The sequence below is a fragment of the Dermacentor silvarum genome, chromosome 2, assembly GCF_013339745.2.
Source record: "Dermacentor silvarum isolate Dsil-2018 chromosome 2, BIME_Dsil_1.4, whole genome shotgun sequence".
Lineage (NCBI taxonomy): Eukaryota > Metazoa > Arthropoda > Arachnida > Ixodida > Ixodidae > Dermacentor > Dermacentor silvarum.
Window position 1 is genome coordinate 228,905,888 of NC_051155.1, and position 18,254 is coordinate 228,924,141.

The following is an 18,254-nucleotide window of genomic DNA, read 5'->3' on the forward strand; positions in this document are numbered from 1 at the left end:
AGAGTAGAAGTGCGCCCCCACCCGCTCCCTCCGGCGCTCGCTTCCCGCTTCCTTGCGTGCGCGTGGGAGATTGAGTGCGTTCGCTCTCCGTGACAGCGTGCGTCCCCGCACTCTTCCGCTCGGGCATACGGCGCGCGGCGAAGATTTTATCTATACGGAACCTCATGGCGACGGCGACGCCGACGGCAGAAATCCGGTGGAAGTGTCCACATAATTGCTATCGCAATAACAGTTTACCCAATACATTTAAGGTTGGACAACATATGGGTGACCGGTGCGAGGCGATACCCTGCCAGGAGGCCCCAAGTACAGGCCGGGACGTATATTTAACATGCCTTTGCAGAATTGTTAAAAAAGAACTCTTCGCTATTTTTATACATGTAGCAAGTTTCGAGAGTCTAGCCCAGGCGAGAAACGTGGTAATAGATTCGGTTCACTGATATTTAGAAAAAAAAATAAATCGCACTGCAAGACGTAGCACTCGCTCAATCTGATTTATTCGAAATGATCGGTATACGGGTCCCAGACAGCCGCTTGCGTACTACGATGCCGTTCTTATAATTCTCGTGTAAGCCGTAAGTCCTAAGTCAGGCGCCCGCTTGCCTCAATTGACGTCTCAGCATTCCGAGTCTCTTGTCTACCGTGTCTATCGGCAAAAGGTTTGGTACATGGATGCGAACGTGAGTAGGGCGGACGCGGGACGTCTTCTATGCCGGCTTCCCTGGACGGCGAAGTAGTCGGATAACCCGATGATGTTCTTGAGTTCCCTGCATCTAGCATGCTTGTGCCATCGGTGCTCTCCTACAATTAGATGCCCCGTTTAAATTAAGCTATAGAAGAATGCCGTTTGTCATTTCATCCGCACAACGTGCTATGGTGGCTGCTTTAAAAGGAAGCCTCAAATAATTGTTTCGACTCGATGTGCGTAAACCGATCAAAATCAAGTTTCGAAAGCCATGTCTCTCCTGTCAACTGTGTCATCTCAACCCCAGCACCTGCGTCGTTGCACGTTTGTGCGCAGACTGTCAGTGTTGGATGCACGGCTATACGACGAACGGGCCCAGTGTTCCGTGCTTCAGTGGTGGCCTACGCCTCTAAAGAGTAAGTAGCGTCCGTACGACAGTCAGTGATGATCTCTTCTGTTAGTCGCGAAGTTGGAGCCAAATTTTCTAAGTTCCTTTTTTTTTTGTTCCCTAAATTGGGCTTTTCGATTGACACGCAGCCTTTCCTAATAATGTGTTACACATCACGAGAGACTGTAGCATTTGTTTTTAGCAATGGATTTAGCGTAATAACTATTTTGTTAATATGAGCTCGACTGTATTCACATATATCCGCTGTATTCGCGCTTTAGCAACCAAGGAAATAGCAAACTCAAATTCGTTGTCCTTTATTTTTTCTGCTCACAACTATATCGTCTGCCGCACAATTGCTACAGTATATGCATTAAACTACACTTGCAAAACCGTTGGCTTCGTAACTACCACTTACCGCCTCTACATGGTCAAAGTAAAAGCGCCTCTTGGTTTGACAATAGCCGCACTAATCAACCAAAAGTCAATTTCTGAGGCATGGAACGGCCACGAAGTCTTTTTTCCTTACGAGGTGATGGAAAAAACGAACGCGGCAAGCTTGAAATGCACCAAAACCAACTCACAAGGCACCCATCAGGCATAAGCACTGCAGGTAGAAAGCAGCAGCCGAATTCACAAATCTCTTCGTTCGTAAGCTCTTTGCCATTCGCCTGTCGCCTTCACTAAATATATGTCCAGCATCATGGCTGGCAAATTTTTTTTTCTTACAAACATTTCTTGCGTAAGAGATTTTTTGTGAATACGGGCCCCACGTTAGTGATCATCCCGGTATAGCCGAGGAGTTGCTCCCTTGTGTTCATCACTTATAATATGTTGATTGTGGAAGGAAAAGTCACATTAGGGACATACTGATTATTTATTTGGCACGTACATCACAAGCTATTCGCCCGATTTCACAGCGCGATAAGAACATGTGTTGTTCACTCGTCAGTTTTCGAATCCCGCTAATGAGCGGAGTAGAACCTTCTTTAGAGGAATGAGCAAATAATTACCTGAGTATATTTTCTCCCACTGTTGTCGACCTCTCGCACCAGAAAATTAGACGCTGAATTAAGCTGAGCAGATAAAGTCTACCACTGCGTTTTGTCATAATTTTGTCCTGCCTTGTCAAAATAACTTGAAAGGTTTCAAGGTATTTGTGCTGTGTCGCCACAAAAACAGTACCGAACCTTTGACATCGTGTACTGACAGGACGCTCATCAGCACGGTAATTTTTCCCTGACACAAGCGGAGGTTACAAAGAAGGCTACGTTGTGGAGTCAAATGTTTAATTTTTCGTGCTATGCACCAATGCAGTACTAATTTGTACTCGCGGTGTGGACACATGTTAGTCCAAATCTAATTAAATGGGGGGGGGGGGGGGTGAGGTGAGGAGAAGGGCAAGGCTAGACGTGGAAGCTCAGGCTACTGGCAAGGCTTCGAAAAGGGCGTCTGCATTCGCGAACGTGATCTGTCTCGTTCTTTTCCCGGCCCCCCAAAATCCTCTTTCGCATCGCCCCAAGGCGTCAGCAGGCATAAGATGAGCCGTGAGAAAGTCCCTGAACGTAACAAGCCTGTACATATAGTTTTGCGCCGATCGCGGCGATCAAAGGTCCATCGCATTCTGCTCCATATGTTATGAACTTTTACCTGATAATCGGTATAAAGAATACATAAAGATGACATGTTCTACCGTTTTGCAGATCTCGCGTCAACTTCACCAAGTAGCAGAGTGAGCATGTCACTGTACCCTCGGCTAGCCCTGGTGACCGGAGGAGCCGGCGGCATAGGCAAGGCCACATGCCACGCCCTGGCCGCCCAAGGAGCCAGTGTCATCGTCGCCGATCTGAAACTAGACGCTGCTAAGCTAGTGGCATCGGAGCTACCTGGTGTGTTCCCTCTCACCTTATGTATCAATTAGAACACGCAAGCCTTTACAATAACAGAGTTAAATAAAGCATAAATAGCAATGCATATTAAAATCATAACTTGCAAGCTTTGTTTGAGAACAGCATTACGGTATTCCTGGTAGCTTCACGATTAGGGTGCAAGAATGTGTCCAGATGAGTGGCCTCGAAAGTGGCTTGGCTTGCCGTTTGCTCATGCTTCCGGGCCTCGAAGGTTAGCTAAGCGCCATTTTCGTCTGGAATGATTGAGTGAATTGAAAATGGCTGAAGGTAAAGTGCATTAACAACGCCCTTTGCCGCTGCTAACCTACGGGGCTGGAACATGGAAGATAACAAAATAACTTTGAAGGAAGGCGATAGAGAAGCATAAATAATGTTTAGAAAGGCGGATATGTTACCTGAAGTAGTTCTGGTCGGCTGCCCCGCACGGGAGGAAAGGGGTAAGGGAATATGTAACATGAGAGGAGCACGAACAATGTAAACCACGTGCACTGTCCAGCGGACCCACGCAAAGAGTTCCGTAACACAAATAGTGAGCCTCAAGTTATAAGACACGCGACGACAGCACGATTTAGATATACCAAAATCTATGTAGCCGATATTCTAGTAGATATTAAAAGGAAGAATTGGAGCGCTACAGGTTGACTCGATTCTTAATTAAATTATGGGGTTTTACGTGCCTAAACCACGATCTGATTATGAGGCACGCCGTAGTATTTCGACCACCTGGGGTTCTTTAACGTGCACTTAAGTACACGGGTGTTTTCGCATTTCGCCCCCATCGAAATGCGGCCGCCATGGACTCGATTCTTGGCCAATCCACCATAGTTGGTATACACCATACTTATAGGGAAGCCAAAACAATTGCAACGCGAAGGGTATATTAGCGGATACATGGTCATTTTTAGACTTACAGATTGTGTCTCAAGGGAAGAGCTGCCGTCGAGGACGGAAGAGGATTACATCGAGGGATAAGAGTGGGAAACGGTGGTTCACCGCAGCCTCCTCTATATATGTGGCGATTCTATGGGCGGAAATTTATGTTACACGCAAAAGCTGTGTGTCAAAAACGGGGCCTCCGATATGATAACGGCGCAAATGTGCGCCACTTCAATCTTGGAGGCCACGTTTTTGACAAATGTGTGCCGTTTTGATCTCGGATGCTACGGCCAAAAAGATGGTAATTGCTCTATCGTCTCGTGATGTGTTTTTTAAAGAGATAGCCTGTTGTATTGGGTCCCTGCGGAGGATATAAAAAAAGAGTTAGAGCACCTTTTTTTTTCTTAACTATTTACACTTCTGCATTCTTCGCCTCAGCCCCACTCCTTTTCTGTACATTCGCTATAGTAATCGAGCGTGACAATAGTAACTCAGAGGTAGGTCATTCACTAGAAGCGGTGGCTACACCTCTTTAATTTATTTTCATTTAAATAAAAAAATACCCTCTAGCGCAGCATTTCGAGGGTAGATTAGAGACACTCATTGAAAAAGCACAATTAAATAACGGTTATAACAATAAGTTTTATAATAAACACCATACCTCATTTTAAATAATTTTTTTTCACAGGCGCCGGAACCCACAGAGGAGTTTTGCTGGACGTCAGTGACACAAATTCGGTGGACAGATTGTTCGCCGACATCAAGGACACCGAATCTCTTCCTGTCAGCATCGTAGTGAATTGCGCTGGCATAGCCAAGAGTTCGCCCCTTGTGGACACGACGGATGAGAACTTCGTCAGGACCCTTCAGGTCAACCTGAAGGTTAGCATCCAAACGACAGCGAAAGATCTGACATTAATTTTTCTAGAAGCCACGACGAAAAGAGAGATGCTCATAAGGAACTGCAATTATTGCAGTAACCTACAATGTAACACCCTTGCGCGTTTTTTAGAATTCTTTTTCTTCATTGAAAATCTACAAGCTGCTTTATTCATAAGTTAATTAATCAAGTTGTGCATATCTTGCTACGCTCTTATCTAAAAGTGTTAGACGTAACTATTCCACCAAAGGAACGCGGAAACTTATCAGCTACGCTTTCAAAGAAACACCGCTGCTGCGACCAGAAAACCGAAATCCAATCTCGTTACAAGCAGCAGTATTATATACGGTACGCTATTACGCAATCTTAGATGAAACTGTCAGTGTCACTTTGATTCGTCCTGGTCTCGTCGGAAAAATATAATTTATAGCCTGGAACTGAATTGAGTTGTCACAAATATGTAACGTACATTCCGCCCTAGCGGGAATGTGACGCCAGTGCTGTTACGACGTTCTGCTACCGCGGTTGTCTTTTAACATTACACCACTGCGAAACGCTTGTACTGCAAAGGAACACGGCTGTTCTTTTTTTGTTTTGTTTTTTTAAGTTGAGCAGTATCTAGGAATATTGTCAGCGGCAGATGGCGCGGTTCGGCATCTAAACGTCGCTTACTGGAATAACTGGTAATTGTATGCACGAAAAATGGAAATACTTGGCTTACATATCAGCACTGCTTCACGGTTACCTTATTAAAATATTAAATTTAGGCGCATACTTCAATAGAATATTTGAAGTCGGGTAATAACGAAATCAAACCCACCTTCTCAGAAATTGCGAATCTGCACCACCAGTTTTGTGATGCCCACCGAAAAAATGTACAAAAGAAAACATTGGCATTCTTTGTGCACTAGCTTTCCAGAATCCTTCCTCTCGCAATGTGGGAGTACTAACCTGAGCGCCAATACAGTTTTACAACGAAGCATTTAATGTTTGTGTTTCTATTACAGCATTTCTTCATGCAGCAAACACATCCTTCGCAAACAATGTCTTAATCATGTGTTCGAAAATGTGATACGGCCTTAATCACGTATGCTTCCCAATGTCTGAGATAACTTACGTTACACCTAGTTTCGAGTTATTGGAAATGGAGGTCCAGTTAAGTACAATGTGTAGCGAAACCTTCGCGTTCCTAGATTAGTGATCTTGCAAATGATTACGTGACCCTAATATATTTGGCTATCTTCATGCGTCATACGAAGTTCATAGTTGGTTTCTCCAGTGTCATTGGTGAACTAAACTAGGACCGTCGGAAAAGTAATAACCTAGGAACCTTGTTCGTATTTGGCGAAAACGAGGGGCACGATATGTATAATTTGTAGGAAAAGTTCCAAATGCACAGGCTAATTGCGGCCTTCGCAATAAATTAGGTATGCAAGGTCGCTGGAGCGTTGTACGTGCGTTTTACGAGCGGCGCAAAATGTAGCCCTCAGCCCTGGTATAACTACAAATGCCAATGACATCAAACTTTGGGAACATGAGGGGGGGGGGGGGGCACGCTACGGCAAACTTGTGGGCGAAGTTAATTGTATGCGCACCAAATCGAGCCTTTGTGAAACTTTTCGGCAAGTGTTAGAAAGTGTCCTGTATCAATTGACAGCTACATTTCGCACTGGCCCGAGAGAACTCTGCGTTACACAGAGTTTATATTTAGCAACACTAAGCGGAGGAGGGAGGGGGGAGGAGGTATGTTAACTGCAATGTTTAACAACATTCTAACTCAGACTTATTTAATGCAGTATCATTAATTAAAAATTTTACATTGATTGCGCCTTGCGAACAAGGAATATAGTAGTACGTCTCATCAAATAATCCACCTGGACAGGTGGAACCGGAGCTATCTGAAACAGTCGATTATTAAACATTTGTTCGAAGCAAATTAAATAATTACGTCAATAAATAAGATAGTAAACAATAAGTGGTGACTTCTTACTAAATCATATCATGAAATCAATATTTGTGCGCTGGATTGGGCAGCGTTCAAATTTTGAACGCTGGCTCATACATACCATTCCGAAAACACAGTGCAGGTGTGCCAATACTGGTGATTTTGAATACGAATAGAATAGTCTGTTTTTCGCATTGTATTCAATCCGTATTTAATTCGAGAACTTGTTATTCAAAAACAGCGGCTTTTTATTCAGCTATTGTGGGAACAATTAATTGTAGAGGGTTCCATGAGAGCGGTAAATCCGTATATTGCAGATTGCGGCACAATTAATATAGAGTTCTAGACATGCTGCATTACGGTATACTGAAAAGCGAATCAGCGTACGGGAATATTTCCTGACCGGTAGAACGAAGCATGTGCAGTCACAACGGCACATATCCTTGGAACGTCCAGTCACATTTAGTATACAATACTCATTCTTCTGGCGCGGCTTTTGCACTGTACGCTGCATCGTGTCTAAATAAACTAGATGTATGTATGTATGTATGTATGTATGTATGTATGTATGTATGTATGTATGTATGTATGTATGTATGTATGTATGTATGTATGTATGTATGTATGTATGTATGTATGTATGTATGTATGTATGTATGTATGTATGTATGTATGTATGTATGTATGTATGTATGTATGTATGTATGTATGTATGTATGTATGTATGTATGTATGTATGTATGTATGTATGTATGTATGTATGTATGTATGTATGTATGTATGTATGTATGTATGTATGTATGTATGTATGTATGTATGTATGTATGTATGTATGTATGTATGTATGTATGTATGTATGTATGTATGTATGTATGTATGTATGTATGTATGTATGTATGTATGTATGTATGTATGCGCCCGTGCGTGCGTGCGTGTAGTGTGTGGGTGGTATGTGTGTGGCGTGCGTGCGTGTGCGTAAGCTTGTGTGTATGCGTTTGCGTGTACGAGTGCGTGCGTGCGTGCGTGCGTGCGTATGAGTGTACGACTTGTGTGCAGCCATCACACACGTCGGATAAAGAAAGCTTGCATAAAAATAGAATGTCGATTGCACACCAATGTTGTTTTCCACAGGGCACGTTCCTCGTGACAAGAGCCGCCGCGCGGGCCATGATCGCTACCGGCGTCACCGAGGGAGTCATCGTGAACATCGCGAGCATCGTGGGCAGGATTGGATGTTCTGGTATGGCGGCGTACAGTGCTTCCAAGGGGGGCGTCGTGGCTTTGACCAAGACGGTGGCTCAAGAAATGGCACCGCACGGCATCCGCTGCAACGTAGTATTGCCGTCGCTGACAAAGACGCCGATGGCCGATTCGCTGCCAGAGAAGACCCAGAAGACGTGCATCGCGCTCACGCCTCTGCAAAGAGCGGCAGAGCCGGAGGAAGTGGCCGAGGCAATCCTGTTCCTCTGCTCTCCGAACAGTTCCTTCGTGACAGGGGTCACTCTTGAAGTAACAGGTGGATTGATAATGTGAAGGCATTTTGGATCCCTGTTCATCATGGCCTGTTCCTCAACCGAAGCAATAAAGATTGTATTGTAAAAGACTAGCTTGAGTCGAACTGATGTCAGAGGCTCCAGTTTTGTTTTCTGGCCATTTTGCAGAATGCACACCTGCGCAAGGTTAAAAGCTTTGTCGAGGAAAATGTGTGAGCTGAAATAACGATGGGCACGCTATTGAACGTCATTTTATTCTAGCCGGCTTCACAGTTTTCTTTCTGCCCAGTTTACCAACATCACATGGCCACGAATGTGTAATTCGATGAAATGATGGTAGATGCTTGTGCTTGTTGGTATCGCATAATCCACGGTGCAGCGCAGAAAACGCCGGTCCAAGCGGTAGAAGGGACGACCCACAGCGCTGATTTTGATTTTGAAAGAAATGTCGTTTTCATTTTGAATGAAACGAACTCTGGTAGGCAGTGAAAATGGATGTATATAAATGAGTTCAACTACATGCATCAGGTGTTTTAAACACGTTGGCCCAAGGGACTCGTGTCTGCAGCCTGAGTGGCCTTCCTGGGTTCCCGAAACCCACCCAACATCAGCAACGGTATACTGAAAAGTAACACATGGCGATTCATTCCATCTGACACTTGCAACCTAACTGGGAGCGTATAGACATTCTAAAGTTACTTAATTCCTTGTTGTTATGAATAACGAAAGCTGTTCATCGTAGGTTGGAAGCGTTGGAAACAAGTACAGTTGGCCGCCGGCTTCTCCACGGTGTTAAATTGTTAAATGATAAAAAAGGATGACAATAGATGAAGTGAAATATTTCAGCCATTTAACAGTTCGCCACTAGATGCGATGCAGCCACTTGGCCTAGGATTACCAACTATTACCTCAGGTGATCTGGTAATGGCTGATGCACACGAACCAACCGTAGCTACTCTTCAAACTAGCAAGGCACTTCTCTAGCATTTTCCTCCAAGCATCTCCTGGAGACCTAGAGCCGAAATACAAGACAAGAGTCTTGTATTTCTTGTAGTCTTGTATTTTAGACAAGAGTCTTGTACAGGCTGGACAGTCTGTTTTTCGCCATCAATCATTGTACTCATATCCTTCAAAGTACAGAACAGTTGCTGTCTCCTACATCTGACGTCCTCAACAACGGCCGGTAGAGCTTCACGCAATACGTTTGGCTACTTATTTTATTTTAAAGCAGATCTGCAGTATGGTCCAATTTACCTGTTTCGAACTCAGCCCTCGGATGCTTGTTGCATTTTGCCTTGTGTGACCTTAACACTGTGCTGATATAAATGTTCGCAGACAAAACCCCAAAACAGAGCTCTCAGGCCTCTCGAGCAAATTACAATGAATATACACTGCAGTAGACAAACTTGCTTCTCACGCACGTAAATCTGTCTTTGCTTATTTCACATGATTTTAAAAGGCGTACGCAAAGGCGATTGTAAGCTAATTCTGCAAGTCTGAATCAAGGGTCACGTTTTTTATGACACTTCAATGAACTGCATATTACATAGAGTAGATCCACACTTTAGTTTCACAGCAGAGCATATACGCTATACATAGCGCCAGTCATATCGTTCAACGGCTTCTGCGGAAAATCTATTCTGGAGTGTGTCGTGTAGGCGTACACCGGAAAACTGACAAGAAAAAGGAGGGGCGACCGCGGCGAGACGGATAGGCATTCTGGAGATCCTGTTTCAAGTTCACCGATGTCAGCAGCAGAGTATAAACATGTTACTGCAAAGTCGGCTAGCCCTGGTGACCGGAGGTGCCAGTGGCATAGGCAAGGCGGCTTGCCATGCCCTGGCCTCCCAAGGAGCCAGAGTCATCGTCGCCGATCGCAAACTGGATGGTGCTAAGAACGTGGCAGACGAGCTACCAGGTAGCAATTCTTTGTACCAAGTCTTCTAATGGTGTTTAGAATTACGATGATGTCAACTAGTGCATTTAGGTGCCCCTCCCACGCGCAGAACATTGTGAAATCGCTAAAGAGAGTAGAGAAATATATTAAAAAAGAGGTTGAAAGAGACGTATGGAGGGGGAAATTTGTTACAGAAGGAAAAAGCCATGCGATTGGTCTGACAAAATGTTTAGGCAGGTTGCGTTGTTTGGTGTCGCTCTTGTAGTGTAAAATTTGTGCATCATTTGCAGGATACGGGCATGTGTTGGAATTATGTTAGCGTCGTTGCTGTGTATATTTATCGTATCTCGAAGGCTTTTATGCAGAATCATTGCAAGAGAGATAATGTCACGGGCACAAAAAACGTAAGTCATGGCAGATGACATTTCAGACGGATTTTGGCAAGCACAGAGAGATACTTGCGCAGTAGCGCATTGGCAATGCACGATATGTGCGAATCTTGCGGTCTATATTGAGGATACTTCGTTTTCGGGTTCCCGATTTTTGCGTCCCGAAAAGAATTTATCAAAATCCGATTTCTCCCCGAATTTTGTCCCTTTGTAAAGGATAACAATAAACGGAGGTGTTACAATAGCAATTAATGCTGCTCACCTGTTGTAAGCAGGGAATATTATTAAATACATTATTAGTAGTACAATTATTATTACTATAATATAATAATAATATTATATGAATATGGTATATGCCTCGTTCTCACTTAAAGCTCAATTAAAAACTGGTTCATATGAAGGTGTAACATAATGAGCACGTGCCGACCTTCGTTGAACAAAAGCTTATTGAATTTTTTGGTAGCCATGTTTAAAGGACTACTACAACGGCGCATTACATCGCATTTCCTGCACGTCGAATAATGGAAACAGCGCTAATGCGCTAGGAAGTAAATTAACGAAGCGTTGACGTTGCTGTGCATTACTAACGGTAGCTGATATGTTGAGACGATGTTTGCCTAACTATTTATTGGTCAAGGAAGTGTGACTGACTTGTTAATTAGTTAGTATTCCATTTATTTTGTTGCAAGAGACCCAGCATTGGGACCCAGCAAAACAGGACGACAAAACACAAGGACGAAAAGCACGATAGGTCTAGGATGGGCACAGAATTGCTCCCAATGCATATGCTATATTTGCGTCCGCGAGCGCTTGTAATATAAGGGAAAACATCACTCAGCACGCCCTTGAGCACCTGTTTCTATAACTTTTTTCCTGTGTTAAAAAGTGTAGAGAACAATGTAACGACGTGCCCTTGTTTGGCGTAGGAGCAATATTTCATATTTGGCATATGACCATCCGCACATTTGCCGAATTGAAATGTAACGCTCACGGTGTTGCAACAACGTCGGCGTTACACCCTTATAACGAAAATGTTGAACATCATGCGGTCTTAAACTAACAGCTCTTCGCGATTTATAGATGATGAGCAGTTAACTTTATTTATACATGCATTGTGTCGTGGTTTATTGCTCTATTACGAATAACAGACATGCGCTTACAGGCACTACTTTTTGGGTCAAAATGTGGCGCTATATATTTGTAGGGTCTTTCGTTTTCGGCTAAAACTCGATAACTCCCAACTTTTGAACCCCGAAAAATATTTCTTAAAATCGGGTGAAACCGATTTCTCCCCGAAGCTTGCTCTATCGTAAAAAATGCATGAATTACAAAACTAATGAACGCTTCCCACTTTTTGTGAGTAAGTGGTCGAAGTATACTATATTATTACTCATATCAATATAATAATGTGGTATACGCCTCGTTTCCGCTTAACACTAAAGCGAAATCCAAAATATATGCATAAGAATATAAAAAAATTGGAGGACGCTTAAGCTACGCATTTAAGAGTAGAACGCGATAGCGTTATGGTGACCGGTTCGCACGCCGCACGACAACTATTGACTCCACTCCATAAAAAAAAAAAAAAAAAAAAAAAAAAAAGCGGTGGGGGGGGGGGGGGTGTTTAGTGAACCTCACGCTGGAGCAGTCAAACCTTCAGTTCTTCAGTATTTCTCTTTATTGATGTGTGTGATGATCACTATGCACCGTACAGGATATGCGATGTCTGAAGCGCTTACGTTTGAAACCAGTGAATTTGGGCAGTGTAGGCTGTGCAAGCTACTGCAGGGTGAAATAAATGCAAGGAGCATGAAAAAACAATGTCTAAGTGTCAAAGAAGCCAACATGGGAAGCTTGGCATTGATCTCACACGGTACAGGTTCACTGCAACATGTGGGAGTTACGCTGCGCGGTTCGCTTATAAATTTGGCTTTCGTCAATATGGGAGCGTTCAAAAGGTCATTAATTGGACTACCATCTCATGACAAAGACACAAACACCTTGTGCCGTTCGGAAAGACTAGCTTTCATATGTTTTCCATTGGGTCATCTCGCGCTTCAGAAGCCTCGAAAGCTGCCGGCTTGTTTCTGATAAATAATTGTGCAAGTTGAGAACGGACAGTAGAGCAGACGCGCATGACATTATGTTTCTTCCTTTACTACATTACTCGCTTTCTCAAAAAGTTCTTACGCTTGAAAAACGTTAAATGACAGTTAATCCTGATGCCGGGCGTACTATTATTGCGAAGGCGAGCGGTCAATGGCAAAGAACACTTACGAACAAAACGCTTCGTGAATTCGGCCCAAGGTCCGTTTTCTGTTTCCGCGCCTTGTGTTCAGTTATTTGCTTCGCAACTTTTGCATCGTTCCAGGACAAAATGGAGGTAGTAATTTTTCTTCTTCTTGTCGTCGTCGTCGTCATACTCATTATCATCATCATAAGCCTATATTTATGTCCACTGCAGGACGAAGGCCTCTTCCAGCGATCTCCAATTATCCCTGTTTGCGCTAGCTGATTCCAACTTGAGAACAAATAGTAATTCACAAAGCATGTATTCGTTAAGCCGAATATTGTTTTGCATACATTTTCAGCAGGTGCAGGAAGCGCACAGTTCTAGCTACTCAGCAGAATTCACAAACCTTTTCGTGCGTTAAGTGCATTTTCCCATTGGCAGGCCACTTCGGCTAATGATACGTCCAACACCCCAGTAGACTGATATCTGATCTGAACAGTTCTGGCGTAAGAACATTTTTGTGAATAAGGGCCACTCCCTGTAGCTGTATGAATATTGCGCACTTAAAACACACCTCTATTCCACCCTGTGAGTTTGAATATACAGCGAAGCTGTTGCCGACATTAGACCAGCACCACCAACAAAAGCGAAATAAGTCACGTGAGCACGCACGTGTACGTGCGGAAGTGCAGCATACATCCTCATTCTTGTAGTCCCTCCGCCAAACCCAAGAGCCTTATTAAACTAATTGAATTTTTCAAACTAAATTGCGTCAGACAATCCGTAAAGTACGACTTACACACAAGCTGCAGACATGAAAGCTTCGGACTGCAATTCGAATACACGACAAAACATATTGTTGTTATGCGGAAACTCAAAACTAAAGCTCTTTTCCAGCTGCCGTTTGAGGTCTGTCTGAGTTCCCGCCCGCCATTATGTGGCGGTACTGCTTCTGGACAGTGTTTGCCATAATATTGATTACGGTCGCAGCACACGCGGTGCGATAGATGCAACGGGCAGGGGCACTATAACGTAAAATGATTCCAAACTGTTTTGATTACAAACTCCTGACGTCAAATTTACGTAACCACCGACGCAAGCATCGGGCGGTGACCCGCAGCGTTGTCTGAACAACCCAATCAAGCACTCTCCTCGTTTATAGGAGGTCACCTTTGCTCGCTTTCAAAACCAATAACATTGTCGACACTCAGCGGTTCTTCTTATCTAATTGGCTGACAAGAGGCGAGGAGCACGTTCTAACGGAGAGGGTTTCGATGGGGCCGAGCAAGCACAGTGAAAATAGATAACCACATGAAGAGGGTGGTGCCGGCTTCTCCGATTGGTACACTTCGCCTTACTTAGCTTGCGGTGGCTGGTCGAAAATCGCGGCGGCTTGCAACGGAAGGAGAGGAATGCCGCTAAAACGGATCCTCAGCAAGGAAGAGTTGGCAGAGCGATGTATGCATGCCGAAAGGGCTCGATAACGTTTTACTGCCACGCAAAAAGGTTTATCATGCGCAAATAAATACATGCTCACCGGCAGGTGCTAGTAGCGAGGTCCTGAGCGATCTGCGGGCAGCCATCTTCTATTCCTTTCGGAACGGGGCAGTCTGTGGCTATTCAGAAAATTTTTCAGTTTTGTTCGGCATATCAATGCATTTTTTTCGCGTACACGTCACTTTGACGTGGTGAGTTCTCGCGGTTTTGTGAGGTCGCGTGACAGACAGGCGAAGTGGGCGTAGCCAGAAAACAATGGACCAATAGCAGAGGGCTAATGGTGAAAAGATGTTGAATAAGCAATCATTATTTTTCTTTTGTGCGGTTTAATCATGCATGATCATTGCGTCCGCTTTATATCAGTGGGGAGCTATCGCGGTTTTCGTGACGTCGCTTGACAGACAGGCGAAGTTGGGAGTGGCCCGAAAATGTTTTGACCAATCGTAGAGGCTGATTGCAGAAATTGGAATCAAAACAGTTTGGAATCATTTTACGTTATAGCACCCCAGAGCGCCCAAACATCAAGGACAGATACATTTTGTGCACACGTGCGCGACGCGCGCACGCACCTGTGCGGCAGTACAGCGTACGTCCTCATTCTCCTAGACTAACCGCCAAGTGCATTGAATGTATTGAAATTCTCAATTTCTCAAAATTCGTAAAGTACGACTTACACACAAGCTGCAGACATGATAGCTTCGGATTGTAATTCAAATATACGAGAAAACGTAATTCTGTTACGCCGAAACTCAAAGACAAAGCACTTTTCGAACTGCCGTTTGACGCCGCGGCCACTAGGAGGCGGTACTGTTTTTGGGTGAGCGCAGAACGACCCCACGAAAAATCCCAGCCATGACAGCTTTGCTGTAAAATATAGCGACGAATGATTGAACCTTTTTCATCGCAGGTCCCGCAACTCACAAGGAAGCTTTCCTGGATGTCGCCAACACAGATTCGGTGGAGGGGCTGTTCGCTCACATCAAGGACACCGAGTCGCTTCCAGTCAGCATCGTGGTGAACTGCGCTGGCATAGCCGAGCTTTCGCCCCTCGTCGACACGACGGATGAGGCCTTCGACAAGATCATTCGGGTCAATCTCAAGGTTAGCGTCCAAAGAGCGGCGGCAAAAGGTCACGCCACTCTTAGCGGAAGACATCGCATTGATTAAGCTACTAAAATTGTTATCGACCTCGACGATAAGTTTTTGTGTCCTGACCTCCTCATAGAATGAAATGCACGTGTCCGCCTTTGATCATCATTGACCAATGAAAAGTGGTCTTGTATACTTATATCTCACCTGAATTATCATGATCTTGCGTAACTCGTCAACGAGTTAGCTGTTATTGTGGGTATAACATTTCAGCTCTGGGAACTCAATGGACTTATAGACGTCTCCTTCTCCAGAATGATGTTTCCGTGGCCAGAAATCAAGTCTATAGCCTCTTGATGAGTAACGGCTTCTCGATATGTGCACAGTTTTGCGACATTACGATGGTATACCGTAGTTGCGTCTCAGTATTTTCTGTCCATCTGGAGCTTGTCTCTTCTATTCGTTTTTCTATATTTCAAGTTGCATTCGGCATCCCCCCCCCCCCCCCCCCCTTTCCACCTTTACTATGTGGGCAGTGTTGGGATCGAACAAGGGAAGCGCCTTACGTCACTGAGCCCCTGAGACTGGCGGTGCGGTGCTTAGTTGCGTTAGCCGGTAAGCATGTAGGGGCACGGCTGTCGGTTCTTCCTAAAAGTTGGGGTGACAAAAGCGGAAAGGGATCTACATGTGTTAGCAGGCGTTTTCAATCCAGTGGGTCTAGTTTTCTCACAAAACAGGCACTAAGAAGTTATACGGTTTGGACATTTGAAGAACGAGCAATAAAAAAAAAAAACAGATTAGAAAAGTGCAGGAAAAATGGGAAATGAAAGCAAGGAGTATGCGTACAGACTTGTCGAAAGCTTAGGTAGAGGCGAAGAGTTTGACCAAATATTAAATAAATGGAGACAAAATATAAAGTTAAACTGGACACTATAAAAAATTAGTAGTAAACTGGTGTAATGAAAATTTTAATTAGAAAAAACAATAAGTTGGGCCGGGAGATATAACCAGCTCTACTACAACCAGGTGTAAAGCCGCAAAAGGTGCAGCGCTGTTAATAATATCCTTGCCACTAGTATAGCAGTTGGATCCGCTGCTCTTGAATGCATTCGTCCAAGAAATTCAAGAAACAATAAAGCGCCCATGGTGTGACAACCCTTCAAACATGACAGCAGTCTTGCCACTTGGCACCGCTTTTAGGCCATTAAACACAGGCCCATCACAGAAGAGAATATTTCAGAGTTGTTGCCTTGTGCGCCTGCGATGCAGAAAACCACGAAAGCGCTGCCGCTCTTTAAATCCACCCCCGCGCGCACAGGCGTTTCTGTGTGCTGTGAACTTCTATTCTTCCTATCTTTTAGTTCCCTTTATCCTCTTCGCTGGTACAGACCAGTCAATAGACTCGTCCTCGTTAACCTGCCTGCCTCTCGCGTATCACCTCTCTTGCATGCTGTTTTCCGCAGGGCACTTTCCTCGTGACAAGGGCAGCCGCGCGTGCCATGATCGCCTCCGGCGTCACCGAGGGCGCCATCGTGAACATTGCCAGCATCCTGGGCAAGACCGGCTACTCGGGCTTGGGGGCGTACACCGCTTCCAAAGGTGGCGTCGTGGCTCTGACCAAGACGGCAGCTCAAGAGCTGGCGCCACACAGCATCCGCTGCAACGCCGTGTTGCCGTCGTTGACGCAGACCCCGATGGCCGATGCACTGCCCGAAGAGAGCCAGAGGATGTTCTGTGCGCTCACGCCTATGCGGCGAGTGAGCCAGCCTGAGGAAGTGGCCGAGGCCATCCTCTTTCTCTGTAGCCCGCAGAGCTCGTATATGACAGGCGCTGCCCTTGAAGTGACCGGTGGATTCGGCATGTGAAGGCCGTGACGAGCGTTGTTGTTCGTTTGGCTGCCAACTTGCCCTTCTGCCACTAAGAACCTAGTAAACTATGCAACTTTGTTATACAGGGGTTGCTGTGGAGAGCTTCAGCTAAAGACCACCTTGGCTACTCAATCTGTCTATGTGATCTACCAAGATATAATGGAATAAATGAACATGCTAAAATAAGTCAAGGAATAAAAACGAAATGAAACGAATAAATATAACAACATCGGAACGGACAGTTAGTTCACTGACGTCTGTCTATGTTGCTACCCGAATAATACGTATACGCTTTGCAGTTCTTATACATTGCTGCGGAAAGAGTCCTTCATGCAATAAGTGTGGATGGTAGCTTAAAGCACACTCCTCCGTACAAGTACCGTCCACATGACAGAGCGTATGCGAGTCACTTCATATATAACTGAACATCGCTACTTGTCACAAATGCTTTGCTAACTCTGTGTCCACTGAAAAAATATTTTAAAAATTTGTTCTGCTGCTCAATGCGAGCGATTTTATCAGGGGCAAGGAAAGGGAGAGGGTTAACCAGATGCTTGTCCGGCTTGCTACACTGCACATTGAGAAGGGATCAAGGGGTGAAAAGAGAGTAAGAAGGTGAAAGGAAGAGCACTATAGCCGCGCGCGCTCTCGAAAGGACGCACCAAGTCTACAAACAGTCGCAGAGACCTGTCGACTTCAAGTACGTACTGTAGCAACGCCTTCGTTGCGTTCTGCGCCAGCGACGCGCACGGGTTTGGTCCAAGAATATTGGCTTCTGAAAACGGTCTTGAGTCCGGCCGGCGTAATGCTTTCCGCGGAGAAGGCGGTGCTGGACGTCATAACGAGAACAAAAGCACAGGGCGTGTTCAGTATTTTCTTCGACCCGCAGGAGTAGCACGTATACGTGCGTCAGCCATTCCTATGCCGATTGAGTATGCTTTCATGAATGCAACCCTGATGTAGAGGTGGCATAAAACATTGCATTGGAGCGGGAAATTTGTGATGGCAGTTGCAGCGTTAACGAGGGATCAAACTTATGTAGGTGACAATTCGGGTAACTGGAAGACAACCAATAAGTCTGCCTGATAGTCTGAGCCGGCAAAT

General features: G+C 44.8%; 2 protein-coding genes across 3 annotated transcripts; both read left to right on the forward strand.

Moving 5' to 3' along the window:
* The first annotated feature begins 1,052 nt into the window (after nucleotides 1–1,052).
* Nucleotides 1,053–8,252, forward strand: LOC119441242 (estradiol 17-beta-dehydrogenase 8). 2 transcript variants are annotated; one of them, XM_037705886.2, is made up of 4 exons: nucleotides 1,053–1,101; nucleotides 2,777–2,962; nucleotides 4,548–4,741; nucleotides 7,816–8,252. In XM_037705886.2, the coding sequence occupies exons 2-4, from the start codon at nucleotides 2,812–2,814 to the stop codon at nucleotides 8,215–8,217; spliced, it is 747 nt and encodes a 248-aa protein (XP_037561814.1). In that variant the 5' UTR covers nucleotides 1,053–1,101; nucleotides 2,777–2,811; the 3' UTR covers nucleotides 8,218–8,252. The 2 variants fall into 2 exon arrangements, with proteins under 2 accessions (XP_037561814.1, XP_037561813.1); XM_037705885.2 differs by lacking the exon at nucleotides 1,053–1,101 and having other exon boundaries at nucleotides 2,640–2,962.
* A 1,527-nt stretch (nucleotides 8,253–9,779) lies between these two features.
* Nucleotides 9,780–17,270, forward strand: LOC119441245 (estradiol 17-beta-dehydrogenase 8). Its single transcript, XM_037705887.2, has 3 exons — nucleotides 9,780–10,095; nucleotides 15,101–15,294; nucleotides 16,746–17,270. The coding sequence occupies exons 1-3, from the start codon at nucleotides 9,945–9,947 to the stop codon at nucleotides 17,145–17,147; spliced, it is 747 nt and encodes a 248-aa protein (XP_037561815.1). The 5' UTR covers nucleotides 9,780–9,944; the 3' UTR covers nucleotides 17,148–17,270.
* The last annotated feature ends 984 nt before the right edge of the window (nucleotides 17,271–18,254 follow it).